The sequence below is a fragment of the Geotrypetes seraphini genome, chromosome 7 (genome assembly GCF_902459505.1).
Source record: "Geotrypetes seraphini chromosome 7, aGeoSer1.1, whole genome shotgun sequence".
Classification (NCBI taxonomy): domain Eukaryota; kingdom Metazoa; phylum Chordata; class Amphibia; order Gymnophiona; family Dermophiidae; genus Geotrypetes; species Geotrypetes seraphini.
The window spans coordinates 52,470,001-52,491,192 of record NC_047090.1 but is presented as its reverse complement, the minus strand read 5'-3'; the positions used below and the strand labels follow the sequence as shown (position 1 = coordinate 52,491,192).

At 46.8% G+C, this 21,192-nt stretch overlaps 1 protein-coding gene across 3 annotated transcripts in view; it reads right to left on the bottom strand.

The window, feature by feature from the left end:
- The window catches only part of OVCH1 (ovochymase 1), a 413,341-nt gene that overhangs the window by 50,878 nt on the left and 341,271 nt on the right, over nucleotides 1-21,192 (bottom strand). For all 3 annotated transcript variants that reach the window (XM_033953446.1, XM_033953447.1, XM_033953444.1), the window contains one exon: nucleotides 20,561-20,786. In XM_033953446.1, coding sequence (XP_033809337.1) covers nucleotides 20,561-20,786 — 226 coding nt within the window. The remainder of the gene's footprint in view (nucleotides 1-20,560; nucleotides 20,787-21,192) is intronic.

Sequence of the window (21,192 nt, the reverse complement as noted above, 5' to 3'; positions counted from 1 at the left end):
TGATAAAACAAGGTAGATAACACTAATCAATGACCAAATGTAGTCCAATTATCTGCTGATTCTCTTGGAAAAATGCTTGAGCAAAGATTCACTTATCATAAAGACAAATCATTTATAAATGTGTTAAATGACACCGGTCCCAGTACAGATCCCTGTGACACACCACTAATCACCCACCTCCATTGAGGAAAACAGGCTATTTAACACTATCCTCTGTTTTCCGTCCAATAACCAATTCCTAATCCACAACAGAACATTGCCTCCTATCCCGTGACTTTTTAATCTTCTCAGGAGTCTGAATTCAAAACGGCCTGAGATAGGCACGTGGGATCTCTCAGAGAGAGAAAGAGATAACGGTTTCTGCGGATGGGCAGACTAGATGGGCCATTTGGCCTTTATCTGCCATCATGTTCCTATGTTTGTCAAAAGCTTCCTCAAAATCTAGATTTACTATATCAATTGGCTCACTCTATATCAATTGGCTCACTCTTGGAAAGCCCATACTTGAGGCCACTACATACGCAGAGTTTAGAAAATCCCTGAAAACTCGACTGTTTAACAAATTCTAAATTCCCATACCCAACTCTTCCTCGCCATGACCCTTCCACCTCGCCCCCTAATTCCAAGGCCCGAAACCAATTATACTTTCCACCTTGAATCTCATGTACTGACATAATGTATCTTTATTGTAACCCACCTGCACCCCATGTACTGACAAAACATATCTTTATTGTAACCCATGTACTGACTAAATGTATCTTTATGGTAACCCACCTGTATCCCATACACTGACAAAATGCACCTTGATAGTAAACCACTTGTATTGTAACCCACTTGCATCCCATGTACTGACAAAATATATCTTTACTGTAACTCACTTGTATCCCATGTACTGACAAAATGAATTCTTAATGTAAACCACTTGCATCCCATGTACTGACTAAATGTATCTTTATTGTAAACCGTTTCTATCCCATGTACTGTCAAATGTATCTTTATTGTAAACCGCTTCGAATTTCACGGTATAGCGGTATATAAGAAATAAATTATTATTATTATTATCCATGTTTATTTATGCCTTCAAATAAATGAAGTAAATTATTGAGGTAAGACTTCCCTTGGCTGAATCCATGCTGACACTGTCCCATTAATCCATGTTTGTATACATGTTCTATAATTTTATTTTTTTTATAATGGTTTCCATTTTGCTCAGCATGGAAGTCAAGCTTTCCAGTCTAATTTCCTGGAACCTTTTAAAAGTCAGACTTACATTGACCACCTTCCAATCTCTAGGAACTATGGATGATTTTAATGACAGGGAGTAAGTTGCATGGGATCTAGATTCTTTATGGGAGCCTGCAGGAACTTGTGGCCTGGATTGGCCACTATTGGATACAGGACATTTAGTCTGACATAGCATGGCAACTGCATTTTTACACCCCAGTTCTCATTTGTTAAAAGATTAACTTATTCTGATTTTGTGGGTTCAAGGTACAGCACTTCAATAAGTGGTAAAAGTGGTGATGTCTTAAGAGTTACATAACATAGATAAAGACCTAAATGGTCCATCCAGTCTGCCCAACCATACATGCTCCATAAATTAATTTAATTTAAATGGTCCTTTTTTCTTAGATATTTCTGGGCCAGAAACCCAGAGCCCTGCCTGGTAGTGTGCTTAGGTTCTATCTACTGGAGTCTCCATCAAAGCTCACTCCAGCCCATCTTAACCATCCCAGCTGGTCCTCAATTAAATGTCCATATATAGAACACAGATTGTGCAAGCCTACCCAGTACTTAGTTCTTTCAATGTATACCCATTATTTTCTGATTAGAGATCCTATGTGTTCATCCCACGCTTTTTTGAACTCTGTCACTGTTCTCCTCTCCACCACCTCCCTCGGGAGTTCATTCCACACATCAACACCTTCTCCGTAAAGAAGAATTTCCTAATATTACTTTTGAGTCTACCACCCTCAACCTCAAATTACGCCCTCTGGTTTTACCATTTTTTTCTCTCTGGAAAAAATTTTGTTCCATGTTAATACCTTTCAAGTATTTGAACGTCTGAATTAGAGAATGACACGGTGGCGGTTTACCCGCAGCTACCGCTTTTAGCCGTGGGTAACCCGCCAAAAACGGGGAATGAAAATTAGCAGCCTCTGTGGGGACGGGGACAAGGCCATCATCGCCCCGTGGAGCGGTGAATGGTCTTGTCACTGCAGTGAGGCATAAAGGATCGTGCCCCCACCCGCCCACCGGCTCGATCGTTTAACCAGCTTCCTCTCTCCACCTCACCTTAGTTTGACGGCTTTCTTTTTCGGCGACCGGAACGCTTTCAAAAGAGCCGCGCATGCGCGGCTGCTCAGTATTCAATCTTCTGCTCTGACCCAACCGGAAACAGGAAGTTGCAGCAGAGCAGAAGATTGAACTTTGAGCTGCCGCGCATGCGCGGCTCTTTGAAAGTGTGCCGGTCGCCAAAAAAGAAAGCCGGCAAACTAAGGAGAGCTGGAGAGAGGAAGCTGGTTAAATGATCAAGCCGGTGTGCGGGTGGGGGCTGCAGGGACCGCGTGTTCTGGCTCACACAAGGAAGGAGGAGGTGAAAGGGAAAAGTTTCTCTTCCTTGGAAATGTGGAAGGCAGAGTGGGGAGAAGACGCTGGAAGGGAAGAAGAAGACAGATGCCAGACTATGGGGGAGCGGAGGGAAGAAGATGGGTGCTAGATCAATTGTGGGAGGGGGTGAAGGGAGAGGCACAGTAACAGCAAATGGAAGACGCAGAGAGAAGACACACAGTGGATGGAAGGAATTGAATGAGAAGATGTGGAAAGCAGAAACCAGACAACAAAGGTAGAAAAAAAATTCTATTTATTTATTTATTTTTTGCTTTAGGATAAAGTAGTATATTAGTTGTGTTGATAAAAATTTATAAACAAAGCCCTGCCAGCTGAACATCTCTTTCTCTAGTTCAGCAGCAGGAACTTTGATTTATAAGAAAGGAATAAGCTAAATATTGCAGTACTAAGGCTTATATGGATGCTGCGGGGACGGTGACGGGGCGCTGAATGGGATGGCAGTGGCGGTGACGGGGCGGTGAAAGGGATGGCGGTGACGGGGTGGTGAAGGGAACGGCGGTGACGGGGCGGTGCAGAGGATGGTGGGCCGGGGACGGTGCAGTGACGGGGACAGATTTTTTCCCTGTGTCATTCTCTAGTCTGAATAACATCTCTCCTGTCCCTCCTTTCCTCTAGGGCAGACGTCAAACTCTGGCCTGTGGGGTAATAAAATTTGGACCACCAAACAATTTCTGCCATCGCAGAGATTATGCCCACTGTTCATTCCCTCTTTCCATCACGTGCGGTGCAGGTCCGCCAGCGAGCAAAGGAGCTGCATCTAAATTGGAGCCCTGCCGCAGCACGTTCCTTCCGATTTCAACGTGGCTCCTTTTCACATTGGTGGAGCTGTGCTTCACCTGATGGCTGCACCTGGAGATGGTTGTGTGCTATTGGGCCCCTCTTTGGCCTGCGCCTGGATCTGGCGCTGCACGTTTACATCAACAGCTGGGCCGTGCAGATCTGTGTTGGCGCCCAAGAGGCGGCTCGTGTAGCTCGGAGGCAGCACTTCAGTTTCCTCGGGCTGGTTGGTACCGCCTGCTTTAAAAAGTTTTAAAATGCTGTCGGTAGATGGGAGGAGCCTGGAGAATGAGACATAATAGATTGCAGGAGCCCGCGAAGCAGAGATGGGGGAGGGGTGCCTACCTGATACAGTACTGTCTACTTGTCTGTCATTGTTCTCAGCCCTCTTCAAAGTGCTCTCTACCTACTTGTCATTGAGCTTCTTGGGGCCCTCTACCTACTTGTCGCGCTGCCATTTCTGTGCTACTACTTGCCTCTCGCTGTTTTTATTTCCGATTCTCGGTGCCCTCTAGCTGTCTGTCCTTCACTGTACTTCTCCTTTTAGTGCTCTCTCTATCTGCTTAACACTGTTTTTCTCCTGCTTCTCAGTGTTCTCTGATTGCATGTCACTACCTTCTACCCACTTCTCAAGTCTGTTGTAAGTCAGGTAAACTGCTTTATTGTACCATAGAAAGGTGGTGTATCAAATGCATGGCCCTTGACCTTACAAAGCTGGTGTTAAGACAGCAGGTGTGAACTAGGTCCTAAGAGAGGAAAAATTTAAAAAAAATTTATTTTGTTTACATCATAGAGCCGGAATGGGGATGGAGAGGTTGTAACCCTATACTTCTACTAAGACTAAGGAGTCCTTTTATAAAGGTGCGCATTTAGTACGCTAAATCGGTTAGCTTACCTTAATAAAAGGACCCCTAAGTATCTTAATAAAAAATTTGGCCTGCGACTTAGCCTATGTTTTAGATTTTGGCCCCTTATGTGACTGAGTTTGACACCCCTGCTCTAGGGTATACATATTCAGGTCTTCCAGTCTCTCCTCATATCTTCTGGCGCAAACCCCCTACCATTTTTGTTGCCTTCTGGACCGCTTCAAATCTTCTTATGTCGTTTGCCAGATACGGTCTCCAAAATTGAACACAATACTCCAAGTGGGGCCTCACCATCGACCTGTACAGGGGCATCAACACCTTCTTTCTTCTACTGGTCACGCTTCTCTCTATACAATCTAGCATCCTTCTGGCAACAGCCTCTGTTGTCACATTGTTTCTTTGCCTTTAGATCTTCAGACACTATCATCACAAGGTCCCTCTCCCCATCTGTGCATATCAGCCTCTCACTTCCCAGAACATCTGGTTCCTTCCAATTTCTAATCCCCAAATGCATTACACTCTGCACTTCTTTACATTGAATTTTAGTTGCCAGATATTAGACCATTCCTCTAACTTTTGCAGATCCTTTTTCATGTTTTCCACTTCCTCCTCAGTGTCTACTCTGTTACAGATCTTAGTTAACAGCGGAAGCTGGAGCGGCCCGCTTTCTTAATGCTAACATCTTCCTACCCATCAAACCCTCAACCAAACCCCAAGGAGACACGTAAACCTGAGTGGAGAAACCTGGCCACAGCCCTGTTTATTGAAAATTAACATATTTAAATAACATTTAACATATTATAAATAACATTACAAACAGCATTAAATAACAGTTTATCCATTAAACCAGCACAATGGTATCACCATTGCAACCCAGATCCCGAGCTACTGACTCAGATGTAAATGGCCCCCGACCCTGCCATCTAAGCAAGGATCCGAGGGGGTGGCATGTCCCCACATGCCCCATTGTCCAGGGTCATCCGACCCACCAGGCACGGCTCCCAACCGGCCCACTGCTCATCCCCATGATGAGACCAGCCGACAGTAGCTCGGGATACCGCCACAAGCCTGTAACCCGTTACAGGCTCCCCCAATGAACACAGCTGCGGCTAAGGGTCCAACACACGCTCGCAACAGGTAGCAAAATCATCGAGCAAGAGATTCCACCCGACGTCCGAAAGATGCACCAGATCCCGGTAAAACAAACCTGAACAAAACACATCAACCCAGGAATGCCGGATCTGTACCCCGCCCCGAGCTTCCACTCACCTACCAATCTGCCTATTCACCTTAATAAGCCCCCTGGTCCATCTACGAGACACCAACTGCTTCGGCCGTGGAATAATATCGGACCAAATGAGCCGGCACCCGGAAACCAACCCTGAATCACCCCCAGATCACCATATCTATTAAATGTTTCCCGCTAAGCGAATCAACATCGTTGCCTCCGAGGTGAAAAAGCAATAGATCAGGACGCCGAGCACAGTGCCGCAGGTCCTCCAGAAGGGGGAGCAGCTGATGCCAACACATGCCATGCTGACCCCACCAAGAGACGTAGACTCCGCGATGACGGAGATCCAAGTGCTGACCACACGGTTGTATCACTGCACGCTCCCCGACCCAATGGACAAAGGAGTGCCCAATGTTCCAAACCGACAGGACACGCTGTGCAGCACCTGAAAAGCAAAACTCAGCAGTCAAGCCAACGTCCCCAAAACCCAAAAGGTTAGTAACAAGAAGCCATTTAGTGAACCCGCCCATACACCCCCGAAAGGCAAACACTCATACCCAGTAATCAACCACCCACCAAACCGCTCCAGCCACCCCAACCAGCTCAGGAGCACCCACTAACCCAACCCACCAGGCTGAGAATCCCCATGTATGGAATCTGCCAGACGAATGTAGCTGCGATAGGCCTCAGACGACCATCTACCCAGCCTTTGAATAGCCACAGCAGGAACCCCAGCCTCAAATGCACTAGTGGCAGCCCCAATGTGAAAAGAGTGCATGCAGAAGCACGCCGGCTCTGCATCGCACCGGCCCAGAGCCCGACGCAAGACCGCCAGAAATTGGCAACGAGTGAGACGAACGCCATCCACATGCAGCAACAACGCCACGTCCGAGCAAGGTCGAACCGCCATATAGGCTTCCAGCGATTGGACCGGGCATGAAGCACAGCCCACCACTCGGCGCAGTACCAATGTGCGCCCCCTGCCCAGCTGATCCAACTTAGACCGGGCAATGAACTAACGCACCGTATCCCCAGTAACGTGCACCTGACTATGTAGGAGACCACGCAGGCCCTGGGTGTCAAGACGGATGTACAAGCAGCTCACCCACTCGCAGTGCCCCAAAGAACGCCAATGAAAAAGCCACCCTAAACAAACAAGCTTCAAAGCTAGAACTCGCCACTATAGGCAACTCCCCGATGAGACGGGATAACAATGCATGCGTGATTGGCAACTGAGCATCCGGCAACCGTGGTGCCACCCGACCCCAGGCCGCCAACATCCTGCGAGGCAAAAACCCCAACGCCAGGCAGGACCACCCGAAGGCCCTACAAAAGAAAGCAAAGCCCGCCAGTTGACCTGCCGCCGCACTACGGGAATATCCCTCCAGCTGAGATCCTGCTAATAAGTCCGCTAACAAAACCTCCGGGACAGGGCTGGGGACCCAACCCCGCATATGCAGAAAATGAAATACAGTCACGAAACCCCGATTGTACCGGGTCCAAGTAGCAGGCGCTGCAGACCGCTGCAACAAGCTCCAGATCCGCTCACCAACCGGCCCCATAAATGTTCTGGCATAGGCGACCCCTCCGTCTTCGCTGAAGGCGCCAGCTGGCGAAACTGCAAGAATTGAAAACGAGAAAGTGCATCAGCAAGCCTGTTCTGAACCCCAGGGACGTGCCAAGCCCGAATGTACAAATTAAGGCGCAAACAGCGCAAGACCAGTTCCCGCATCACCCCATTCACCTGCAAACATTTTGCAGCCTGCCTGTTCACTACCTCCACCACCCCCATGTTGTCACACCAGAAAACGACTCGCCGGTTCTGCAACTTCTCCAGCCACAACTCACACGCAACTAACAAGGGGAAAAGCTCCAGCAAGGTCACATTGCGAGTAATACCCGCCCGCCACCAACTCTCAGGCCACACTGCTGCGCACCAGTCCCCTTGACAATAGAGTCCGAAACCCACACCCCCAGCCACATCCGATTGCAGCTCCAGATCCAAGTTAGAGGCATCCGGGAACTGAATGGGGAGCAACCCGTTGAAATGGGCTAAGAGAGACCATATATGTAAATCCGTCCGAATCCCTGCTGTAATCCGGACAAAGTGTCGGCGATCATGAACACCCGACGTCGCCGCCGCTAAACGACGCAAAAAGCCCATCCCATAGGCAGGACCCGACAGGCAAAGTTAAGGGACCCCAACAAAGACTGCACAACCCGCAGAGAAGGTTTTCGGGTACTCTGAACCAGAGAAATCAACGCTAACAACTGTCGCACCTTGCCCTGCGGCAGCCGAGTCACCATAGCAATCGAGTCAATTTCGATCCCCAAGAAGGTGAGGCAAGAAGTGGGTCCTTCTGATTTATCAGCAGACAACAGCACCCCGAATTCAGCAGCCATCGCTTTGAAGGTAGATTTTAGCAGACCGCAATCACCAGATCCCGCCCACCCGACGAACAGAAAATCATCCAGATAGGGAACAACCGATTCCCTCCCCGCACGTCGAACAGTAACCCAGTGTAGAAAGAAGCTGAACAACTCAAAAAAAAGCAAAGGAGATGGAACAACCCATCGGCAGACAGCGGTCAAAATAAAAGGAACCCTCAAACCGAAAGCCCAGCAACGGATAGGAAGAAAGATGAACCGGCAACAACCGAAAGGCCGACTCGATGTCCACCTTGGCCAACAAAGCCCCACTGCCCACGATTCGTACCAGACGCAAAGCACTGTCGAAGGAAACGTAGCGGACCAAACAGAGCTCGCGAGGAATACCGTCATTCACAGATTGACCTACGGGCCTGGACAAGTTATGAATCAGGCAAAATTTCCCCGGCTCCTTCTTAGGAATGATCGCCAGAGGGGACAACACCATTACCGGGAACGGGCGTTCTAGAAAAGGGCCCGCACCCGTGCCTGCGCAATTTCCTCACGCAACTTACGCCGTACCTCCACCCGCAACTGAGAAACTGAGGAAGCATTGGAAGCCTGCACATTATCCAGGGGAAGTGAACATGGAATAACAAAACCTTCGCTAAATCCACCGGCCAGAATCGCAGCCGCCCTCCCATCCCCGTAACAGTCCAACCAAGGCCTCATGGCACCCACCCGGACTGGAGTGGGCAACTCCAGCACCCCGACCTCACTTGGCCGGTGCAAGAGGCGCTCCAGCTCCTTTCTTGGGGCACTTGAGAGCCGAGTGGCCCTGTCCACACGAGGAGCAGGCATGACGGAAGCGACAGTCCGTAAAGGAACAGGAGGATTTGTTGAACTGCCAGCAGAGACCGGGACACCCCCCCCCCGGCCCCTGGGCCTCCTGTGGGACGAAAGGAATGAACCCCCCCCAGAGACCGGAAGCCCCGGCTTACCTGCAACAGTCAGGCCGGACTCCCCAGGTTTCGCCATATGGGTGAGCCACTGATTAATGTCCTGCGTACCCCAAGACATGTGCCTGTTCTCCTCCATCTTGTCACGGAACGTTTCATCGTAGTTGAGCCAGGCCCAACCACCGAACCGCTGATAACCATCGAGAATGGAATCCGCGTATGCCAACAAAAGGCCGTAGTCCTGAAGGTGCTCCCGTCCCCAAACACTGGCTAAACGCAAAAACGCACGCGACCAATTCACAACATTGTGGGACACCAAACCCACTTAGGCTTCCCCCCCCTCCTTCTTACTCTTCTTTGGAGCACTCTGCCCTCCAAAAGCCTAAAAATGTCAACACACGAACGCCTCCTAATCTTGCGATGAAGAGACCATGGAACCTTCTCCCACAGCTCCAACAGTGCTACAAGAGCCGGGGCCCCCCGATCAGCCCCTTCCTGCACTGACCTCTCACCCGCCCCCCCGCCGAGGTGACCCTGACGAGGAAGATGACGTTGAAGAGGAAGAGGAGGTTAAAGAAGACGAAGAGGACGAAGAAGCCCTACTCTGATGGCCTTTCCTACCTTTCCCTTCCTCCTCCTACCCCTACCAATAACCCCAGCCTCTAAGGCCATGTTACCCGTGGTCAGGTCTCCAGCAGGTCTGCCTCCACCACCTGCCGCTCCAGGAGTGGCGCCCTCCGCAGCAACCACCGTAGCAGGACTCCAATGGGCCGCCCGCGCGTGCTCCTCGACTCCGGTCCGCGGGGCTGCATCCTGTCCTTCGTCACACACTCCTTTCGCAGATGTCCCAGCGACGCACTCACGTCCAGCAGCAGAATCCTGGGGGAAAAAATCCAGACAGGGGCTAGCAACCTGCACAGCATGAGGATAAGTTAGCCCCGAGGGCCAAGCCCCCACCCGCTGGTCTCCCACCCCCTCAAACCCCCGAGGTCCACCCCCAACGGAAACACCCGAGCCCCAAGGCAGCGGCGGGATAGCTCCGTGGAATGGAGGCGGAACTACAGCCCAGGGAACAGGACCCCAAGGAGTCCCCCAAGGATCCGACGCCCAAGGTGACCACCAGCTGGCCGAGCTCCCAGGCGGCCCGTGACCCGTCCCAGATGTAGAGGGCAACACCGGGATCTCCACAGAACCTCCCCCGACCATACCACCCTCCACCGAGGAAGAAGCCGCCCCATCCAGCCGGCTAAATTCCAACCCAGCACTAACACTCCCCCCACCAGCCCGAGCAGCTACAGGCAGATGCAGGAAGGAGTCCAGCAGCTGACGTTCCAACAGCCCCTGCAGCAGTTGCAGGGGAAGTCCCCTCCAGCCTACCCCCAGCTCGGTAAGCGTCACGGCTCTTCCCCGCACTCCCGGCAGTCTGCTTCTGCCCCTGTGGGCCGACCCCTCACTGTCAGCAACTGCCTGTACTTCCCCCACAACCTCGGGTGCAATCACGGTTCGGGCAGCCAAACGCGAGCGCCGAGGAGGCAGCTCCTTGCAGCCCCACTCACCGGCGTTGGCTCGTCTTCATCGAGCGAATCGCCGGCCAACAGGGACAGCTCCGCTGGGTCAGACAAGCCGCCAGAAGGTGCGCGTGCCATAGTTGAGGGGCAAGCCACAAGTCTCCTCACGAACCCAACACCGCAAAGTTGCTTCGGAGGACCGGAAACCGTTAAGGTCCTCTTAGAGCCCTCTTTTTATACTCCTCCCACCCCACCCTACGGCCGCAACTTTGCCCTATCAGAGGCCAATCCCCCGGCGGGAAGGCCTCTACCCTCAACATTCAAATGTTATTCCTGCCTTAACCCCCCCTCCCCTAATCCCTACCCGACGGACGGCCCCGAGGGCCTCCCAGCTCCGCGTTAGAGCCATCCATCGAGACAAGCTCTCGGACTTTTTAATCATCAGCAAAAAGTAAAACTTTACCTTCTAATCCTTCAGCAATGTCGCTCACAAACATATTGAACAGGATTGGCCCCAGCATCAATCCCTCAGGGACTCCAGTACTCACCTTTCCCTCCTCCAAGCGAATTCTATTAACCACCACCCTCTGGTGTCTGTCCCATCAACCAATTTCTAATCCAGTTCACCACTTTGGGTTCTAACTTCAGCCTGTCAAGTTTATGAGTCTCCTATGAGGAACCGTGTCATAGGCTTTGCTGAAATCTAAGTATATTACATCTAGCATATGCTCTTGATCCAATTCTCTGGTCACCCAATCAAAAAATTCAATTAGATTTGTTTGGCATGATTTACCAATCTCTGATGGCTAGAGTAACAGATTTCGAAGAACTGAGGGAGAGCTAGGTAGAAACACTTAAGAACATAAGAACATAAGCCGTGCCTCTGATGGGATCCGGAAGGTTCGCCCCCAACATTTCGCCCCCAGCAATTCGCCCCTCACATTTCGCCCCCCATATTTCGCCCCCAGGTACGTTTTGCCCCCGGAACTTTCACCCCCACACATTTTGCCCCCCGGATGTTTTGCCCCCACACTTTTCGCCCCCGCACATTTCGCCCCCACACATTTAGCGTTTTTCCCCTAGTATGTATGTATGTGTGACTGCTACATCAATACCTGACCTAGATTTTAATGTTTGTGATGTATTCTGATTATAGTCGCCAGTGCTCTGACCTAGATTTTAATGTTTGTGATGTATTCTGATTATAGTCGCCAGTGCTAAATTCGGCCATTTCGCCCCCGCACATTTCGCCCCCGCACATTTAGCGTTTTTCCCCTAGTATGTATGTATGTGTGACTGCTACATCAATACCTGACCTGACCTGATGTATTCTGATTATAGTCGCCAGTCGCCAATGACTTTGCAAAATTCTACAGAGCTTAACCTTCGCCCCCGCCAAAACGTTCCAATTAAGGTTGATCCCAGAAGCTCTACACTTCTATAAATATAACGGGTTCTTGCCTCTTGGTCATTTAGTCCTTACGATTTCCGAATTGGCGCTTGATTAATTGATCTGTGTAGTGATTTTTTTTATTTATGGATTCAGTTCTTTCAAAGCGTGGCAAGAAGAAGCTAGTTTACGAAAATCATATTTATTTATTCTCTAAACGAACAGCAGATGACAGCCATGCTATTTGGGTATGCGAAAAGCGGTCAACGTGTAAAGGACGCGTTTGGACTCGAGGAATTGATGGCGAAGTTGTGAAAATCGTAAATGCTCATAATCATGCAGCACAGGCAGCAAGGCCTGAAGCAGTTCGATTAATCAATGAAGTTACTGCCAGGGCAAGGTCGACACAGGAGACGCCACAGCAGATTCTCAGTGAGGTCATTTCAGGCAGCCATGCAAACGTTGGAGCGCTTCTGCCTAGAAAAGATTCGCTAAAGAGATCAATTCGAGCGTCAAGACAACTCGAGGGTATGCCGCGGCTGCCTCAAACCATTGATCAACTCGTCATCCCGCCAGAATTTCAGGAGATCATTATCAATGGAGTCCAACAGCAATTTCTTTTGTGGGACTCGGGTAAACTTTTCTCTTCAAGCTATTAGCATTATGTACTCGTACATGTAGGCGTTATTTGCTCGCATTTTATATCACTTTGTGGCACATAAAATGGCAAAAAATTTCTTAATTTATTAGAATTGGTCAAACAACTTGTCACCATACATGTAACAGTTCAGAATTTTGAGAGGGAGGCCCTCGGGGGGGGGAGGGGGAGGAACATATCCAAAATGGTCTCAAAAATAGCCACAAATGGCATCGTTTTTCTGAAAATCAAGTATGTCTGAGTCTTCTAAGCCGTTTTAAGTGTTTTCTTGAATTATTGTTGCTATATAATCTTCCACATTTAATTTTACTGAATTACTTCGTACAATTTTTGGTAGAATTTTAGTAGAATTTGTCAAACATTCCATTAACGTAATAGCTCAAAAAAATGAAGAAAAAATATTTTTTTTGTCTTTCGGAATTTTTTGATGCCAGTGAATAGAGCTCGTCGAGAAACGTCGAACCCTGACTATTTCTGACCCTTTTTTGGACTTTGAAAATTTGGCGGACCTCCATCCACCGCCTAAATTTATGCCTAAATTATTTTTATTTTTATTCAGGGACTGGAACCAGCCGAATATTGATATTTGGAACGAGGGATATCTCCACTCGTTGGCACAGAGCAGTGAATGGTTCGCTGATGGCACGTTTTCTACTGCACCAGCTTTGTTCGAGCAGCTTTATACGATTCATGCAGTTCACGGTGGTGTCATCATTCCAGCATTGTACGCGCTGTTGCCGAACAAGACCCGAACAACCTATCGACACATGCTGCAGCAGCTTAAGAATATGCAGCCAGGTCTCCAACCGCAGCAGTTGATGACCAATTTTGAACAAGCTGCAATTCAAGCGTTTGAAATCGAGTTTCCTAACATCGAGAAAACAGGCTGCTTCTTCCACCTGTCGCAGTCAATATGGCGAAGAGTTCAGAATGAAGGATTGAAAGTGCACTACCAAAATGACCATGAATTTGCCCAGTGGATCCGCATGATACCAGCTCTTGCTTTTCTGCCTCCGGTCATTGTTGTGCAATCATTTGAAGAGCTGCTGGACGATCCCAACTTTCCAGAAGAAGCAGTACCCATTGCCAACTATTTCGAGGACACCTACATTGGTCGAATGAACCGAAGAGGACGCCAGAATCCATTGTTTCCAGTTCAGTTTTGGAATGTTCATCAACGAACGTTGAACGGCCAACATCGGACGAACAATGACATCGAGGGCTGGCATCGCAGCTTTCAAGAAACCTGCAGCTCACTTTTCCCCAATATATACCGCTTCATCAACTGCTTGAAAAGACAGCAAGGCCTTCACAATTTTGAAATCACGCAGATTATAGCCGGCAATCCTGTCAATGCGCGAAACAAGAAATACGCGGCGATTTCTGCAAGGATTCGGCGTATTGTGGAGGACTTGGGCAATCGAAATTTGATCGACTATCTCAGAGGAATAGCATACAATTTTGAATTTTGATTGACGTTTGTGCTTCTGACTTTTAGGTTCACTTTATCACTGTATTTCATTTTACTTGTTATTTGACGGTGTTGTGTTTGGACTGTTATTTCATTTGACAAGTTAGTTTTTGTTTTGCACAGTAAAAAATAAAAAATAAAATGATAAACATCACAGAAATCAATGACTTCGCTCTGGGGATAAAGGAGACATCTCCCCCAAATTTTCGATTTTTGAAACAAATCACCATTTTAACATGATAAAATAAAGCAAAAAAAGTAAATTATGTATTTTGGTCCTCTCAAATTCTGAAAAATCCGGTTTGGTCCCGGCGGACCAGTGACTTCTCTGACAAAAATCAGGTAAAAAATACCTACTTAATCATTTTACCTTTTTTTATTTTATTTTTTCATCATTTTAATCTTAATCATTCATCATTTTGAGACATATTATTGATGTAGTACACATAATCCAACGCGATGGGGATGAAACATCCGGGGGCAAAATGTGTGGGGGCGAAACATCCAGGGGGCGAAATGTGTGGGGGCGAAACTTCCGGGGGCAAAACATACCTGGGGGCGAAATGTGGGGGGCGAAATGTGAGGGGCGAATTGCTAGGGGCGAAATGTTGGGGGCGAAACTTCCGCAAACCGCCTCTGATGGGTCAGACCAGAGATCCATCATGCCCAGCAGTCTGCTCACACGGTGGCCCATCAGGTCCAGGCCCTGTATAGTAGTCCCCTATCTATACCCTTTCCTTCAGAAAATTGTCCAATTCCTTCAGAAAATTGTCCAATACCGTACTCTGCCCTATCACGCCTTCTGGAAGCGTGTTCCAGGTGTCCACCACCCGTTAGGTGAAGAAGAACTTCCTAGCATTGGTTCTGAATCGGTCTCCTTTTAATTTTTCCAAATGTCCTCTCATTCTTCTAGTTGTCGAAAGTTTGAAGAATCTGTCCCTCTCCACTTTCTCTATGCCCTTCGTGATCTTGTAAGTCTCTATCATATCCCCTCTAAGTCTCCTCTTCTCCAGGGAAAAAAGCTCCATCTCTCTAATCTTTCAGCGTATGAAATGTTTTCCATACCTTTTATCACACACGTCGCTCTCTTCTGAACCCTCTCGAGTATAGCCATATCCTTCTTTAGGTACGGCGACCAATATTGGACGCAGTACTCCAGATTCGGGCGCACCATCGCCCAATACAACGGCAGGATAACTTCTTTCGTTCTGCTTGTAATACCCTTCTTGATTATTCCTAGCATTCTATTTGCTTTCTTAGTGGTCGCTGCGCATTGTGCCGATGGCTTCATGGTCATGCCAACTATTACCCCCAAGTCCCTTTCTTGGGTACTCTCACTCAATAGCAGCCCTCCCATTGTGTAGCTTTACCTCAGGTTTCTGTTTCCTATGTGTAGGACTTTACATTTCTCTACATTGAACTTCATCTGCCATCTCGTCGCCCACTCCCCTAGTTTGTTCAGGACCCTTTGTAAATCTTTGCAGTCCTCTTTAGTCCTGGCCCCATTAAATAGCTTGGTGTCATCTGCAAATTTTATTACTTTGCTCTTCGTCCCTGTTTCTAAATCATTTATAAATACATTGAATAGCAGCGGTCCAAGCACCGACCCCAGCGGAACACCACTCGTGACCTTCCTCCAGCAGTCCGAGTAGTGGCCCTTCACTCCTACTCTCTGCTTCCTGCCCGCCAACCAACTCCTGATCCATCTGTATACGTCTCCTTCCACCCCATGGTTCTTTAGTTTCCGAAGTCGGTGTTCATGGGGTACCTTGTCAAAGGCTTTTTGGAAGTCTAAGTATACAATGTCTATGGGGTCCCCTTTGTCCATCCATTTGTTAATTCCTTCGAAGAAGTGCAAATGTTCGTCAGGCACGATCTTCCCTTGCAGAAGCCATGTTGCCTTGTTATCATAAGTTTATGCCTCTCTAGATGTTCCTCGATGCTATCTTTTATCAGTGCTTCCGCCATTTTCCCCGGAACTGAGATCAGACTTACCGGTCTGTAGTTCCCCGGGTCACCTCTCGATCCCTTTTTAAAGGTGGGTGTAACATTGGCTATCTTCCAATCCTCCAAACCTGCTGTAGTAGTTCCGCTATTTCCTCCTTTAGTTCCTTCAATACTCTAGGGTGGATTCCTTCCGGACATAATGGTAGACATTTATTTATTGGGATTTATTAACTGCCTTTTTCATTAAGATTCACCCAAACCGGTTTATAATACATTAATCAGGTACTCATGTATTTTCTTTATCTGTCCTGGGACAATGGGAGGTTACTTGCCCAGAATCACAGGGAGGAGGCTTGGATTGAACTCTCAACCTCAGGGTGCTGAGGCAGCAGCTCTAACCAACATATCACTTCTCCCCTCCACATTTAGTCTGCAGAAATGATTTTGGCAATTCACCCTGAAATGTCGCATCAAAATTCAGTAAAACATAGTAACATAGTAGATGATGGCAGATAAAGACCTAAATGGTCCATCCAGTCTGCCCAACCTGATTCAATTTAATTTTTTTAATTTTTTTCTTCTTAGCTATTTCTGGGCAAGAATCCAAAGCTTTACCCGGTGCTGTGCTTGGGTTCCAACTGCCGAAATCTCTGTTAAGACTTACTCCAGCCCATCTATACTCTCCCAGTCATTGAAGCCCTCCCCAGCCCATCCTCCACCAAACGGCCATATACAGACACAGACCGTGCAAGTCTGCCCAGTACTGGCCTTAGTTCAATTTTTAATATTATTTTCTGATTCTAAATCACACTTCTTTGAACTCAGTCACAGTTTAACTCTCCACCACCTCTCTCGGGAGCGCATTCCAGGCATCCACTACCCTCTCCGTAAAGTATAATTTCCTAACATTGCCCCTGAATCTACCACCCCTCAACCTCAAATTATGTCCTCTGGTTTTACTATTTTCCTTTCTCTGGAAAAGATTTTGTTCTACATTAATACCCTTCAAGTATTTGAACGTCTGAATCATATCTCCCCTGTCTCTCCTTTCCTCTAGGGTATACATATTCAGTATACAAAACAGTAAAACAATGCTGCGTGTGTCTGGTAGCACTTTATAAATAATAAATAGAAGTATTAAAACAAAGAAAATGAATTTTAAAAGCTCAGGGAAAACAAATGTAGCGGCACAAAGAATTCAGCAGTAAGGTATGTTGCCCGCATCCTTGATTATTCTACTGTAATCTACCAATATAATAGTGCCAATTATTTAAAAGTTGCTTAAGCAGCTCATTCCTTTAACTAATAAGTATCCTTGGCATGTTTTGTGTTTGTCAATGATCTGCAAAAGAATTATAATCTGTTGCTAAGATCAGGGATCCTCAATTGATGAAAACTTGTAATTTAAAGTCTGTGTTAAAATTCTCTTCTGTTGAGGGTTTTTTTTTTTTTTTAAACTAGGGTACAAATACAGATATGACATGGGATGGGAGGGAGCATGAAACAATCAGAGACAAACTAAGCTATTTTGTTTCAGACACCTCAATTTTATGCCTATCAATGTTTCATCTTCTTACATGACTTTTAGGACACCATCAGAATTTTATAATTAATTTTATGCTATATGCATAGTTTTTGGCTTTTCACATTTTTTTGTTTAAAATACTTTGAATAATTTTAATTGTAAATTTTATATATGAGCAAATTAAATCAAAGTGGTAAGAACTGCCCAAACTTGTCCTTTCTCTTTAATATTGCTAAAATCCACCCTTTCCTATCTGAGCTCGTAGCTAAAACCCTCTTGTGTGGATTACTGCAATGTGCTTCTCACTGGTCTACTGCTACTCCATCTCCACTTCAATCTGTTCCGAACACTGCTGCGTGCCTCATATTCCACCAGGGTCATTATACTCACATTACTCCTCTCCTCAGGTTACTTCATTGGCTCCTAGTCCATCTCCGCATACGATTCAAATCCTCTTACTGACGTTCAAGTATACTCGCTCTGCACCTCTCGTTACTCCCTATACTCCCCTCATCAGACAAGTTCCTCCTTTGTACCCTTCTCATCTACCGCCAACTCCCATCTCCGTCCCTCTACCCTGCCATGCCACATGCTTGGAATAACCTGCCTGGTTTGCTATGTCAGGCTCCGTCTCTGGCGGTATTCAAAGCCAAAAAAAAAGCCCACATAATTGAAGTTGCATTTAAACACTGACCCAACCAACATATTTGTCTGTCATTCCCTTAATAGTCCCCTACCGCCCTTTAGCCTCCTCTGGGCGTCAATTAGATTAGAATACATAGAGTATGATAGCAGAAAAGGGTTGACGACCCAACAAGTCTGCCCACTCAAAGAACCCTCCCCTTAAAAGAACCCTCTCCTAAGCATTTCCCTGGAGTGAACCCACATGTTTATCCCATCGTCTCTTGAAGTCGAGCACGTTGCTGACTTCGACTATCTGACGTGGAAGACCATTCCAACGATCAACCACCCTTTCAGTGAAGAAGTACTTCCTGATGTCGCCATAAAGTCTCCCACCCTTGAGTTTGAGCGGATGCCCTCTTGTTGCCGTAGGGACCTGTAAGGAAAAAGATATCTTCCTCCACCTCAGCACGGCCTGTAAGATATTTGAATGTCTCTATCATGTCTCCCCTCTCTCTGCGTTCCTCGAGAGAATATAACTGCAGCCTGCTTAGATGTTCTTCATATGGGAGATCCTTGAGCCCTGAGACCATCTTAGTGGCCATTCGCTGAACCGATTCCATTCTCTCTTCACATACTTTTGATAATGTGGCCTCCAAAACTGAGCACAGTATTCCAGATGAGGTCTCACCATGGACCTGTACAACGGCATTATAACTTCAGGCTTTCGGCTGACAAAACTTCTTCGGATGCAACCCAGCATTTGTCTAGCCTTGGTTGAAGCTTTCTCCACTTGATTGGTAGTCCTCATATCTTCACTAATGATTACACCCAGGTCCCGTTCTGCGACAGTTCTTGTTAAGGTTTCACCATTTAGGGTGTATGTTTTGCAGGGGTTACCGTTACCAAGGTGTATAACCTTACACTTTTTGGCGTTAAAACTCAGTTGCCAAGTATTTGAACATTTTTCTAGTAAAAGTAGGTCCTGCCTCATAGTGTCAGGCACGGTTGCGCTGCCCACTACGTTGCATATCTTAGTGTCAACAGCAAATAATGTGATCTTACCTTGAAGTCCTTGGTGTAGGTCCCATACAAAGATATTAAATAGTATCAGACCTAAGACCGAGCCCTGCAGCACTCCACTGGTCACTTCCGACGTTTCTGAGGAAGTACCATTTACCACCACCCTCTGAAGTCTACCACTAAGCCAGTCTTTAACCCATGCCGTCAATGTTTCTCCTAGTCCCATTGTATTCATTTTGTTCAATAAGTGTGGGACACTATCAAAGGCTTTACTGAATTCTAAATACACTATATCCAGGGACTCTCCCCTATCTAGTTTTTTCGTTACCCAGTCAAAGAAGCTTATCAGATTGGATTGACAAGACCTTCCCTTCGTAAATCCATGCTGGTGGGGATCCCTCAGCCTCTCGTCATCCAGAATCATATCCAATCTGTTTTTAATCAATGTCTCCATAAGTTTACACACTATTGATGTAAGACACACAGGTCTGTAATTTTCAGCCTCTGACCTGCATCCCTTTTTGTGGAGCGGAATGACGTTAGCAATTTTCCAGTCCAAGGGCACTTTTCCCTTGATTAGTGTCTCCACACAGAGTGATGGTTTCGATGTCTTCGATTAATTCTTTGTCTATGTTGTCTTGTTGTTTTGGAGGTCTGTACACAACACCAAGATACAGGCATTTGTCATTGCCCCTGGCAAGGTTCACCCAGAGGGATTCCCCCGTATACTTGATGTCTATTATCCTGGTAACTGATGTCCTCTCTGATGTATAGTGGTACCCCTCCCCCGGTTTTGCTTTCTCTGTCTCAGCGGAGCAAGTTATAACCTGGTATAGCCATATCCCATCCATGGGACTCTGAGAACCAGGTTTCTGTTATCGCCACCACATCTAGGTCGGCATTTCTCATTTCTGTTTCCAATTCCAGAATTTTATTGTCCAAACTACGTGCGTTAACATACATAGCCGTCCATTCACTAAGTTTGTCCGGTTTGCATGGAGATTTCCCGGTTCGAGTTAATTTGTCTCCCATAGTATTGTCTTCGACGCAAGTTAGTTTGTCCCCCTCATTTCTGTCTTTGATGCAAATACTTACCTTAGACTCAAAGATGGAGTCTTTGAGATTGTAAGCTCTTCTGAGCAGGGACTGTCTCTTGCATGTACAGAACTGTGTGCGCCTGGTAGCACTATAGAAATAATAAATTGTTGTTGTATGAACCTACCCCAATGCTATTTAGATGTCACATTGTTAACAAAAACCAAATCACAGGCTCACTGTAGGGCATAACCAAAAGATCAGCATTCAAGATCATGGATATGAGGAGAGGCTTATGGGCCAAAGTCAACAGCTTGATCTCCATAAGATTTTCAGAAACCTCGGGCTAAATTCTATACCCCATGATCAGCTTTATTAGTTCCTACAACCCCAGCATAATTTGTGTGTGAACCCTTTAAGTTTTTATAATAGCTACGAATATCACTTGAAAATAAAACATGCTCATTCTAGAGAACAAATTTCCATAACATCCCTTTCAATTCAAATTTTCTATAGAGGTCACCCCCATACAATATAAAAAAATTGCTTACCTAAACCTGCAGTGTGCTGCAGTAACAATGTATGTGTTACTGATGAGAGTACCTCCACAATAGTGCTCGTTTTTATTTTGCAGACTCACAATCCATGGCCACGAACCAGAGGGTGCTGGGATACCACCAACGACCCTGGGCTTGGCTTGTTCATCCAGCAACACGTTTGCAACTACATCAGATTTTGCTGCTGATAGTGGGTCCACCGCTGGCATACCACATAGGTCTGTAAGACAATTTCCCCCTTTGTTTATATTAGTAAGAATTACTACTAAGAATAAAGTTTTATAGAGAGAGATAGAGAGATAGAGATAATAATAATAATTTATTTCTTATATACCGCTATACCGTGAAGTTCGAAGCGGTTTACAATAAAGACAAGTTTAGTCAGTACATGGGATGCAAGTGGGTTAGAGTAAAGATATATTTTGTCAGTACATGGGATGCAAGTGGGTTAGAGTAAAGATATATTTTGTCAGTACATGGAATGCAAGTGGGTTACAGTAAAGATATATTTTGTCAGGACATGGGATGCAAGTGGGTTACAGTAAAGATATATTTTGTCAGGACATGGGATGCAAGTGGGTTACAGTAAAGATATATTTTGTCAGGACATGGGATGCAAGTGGGTT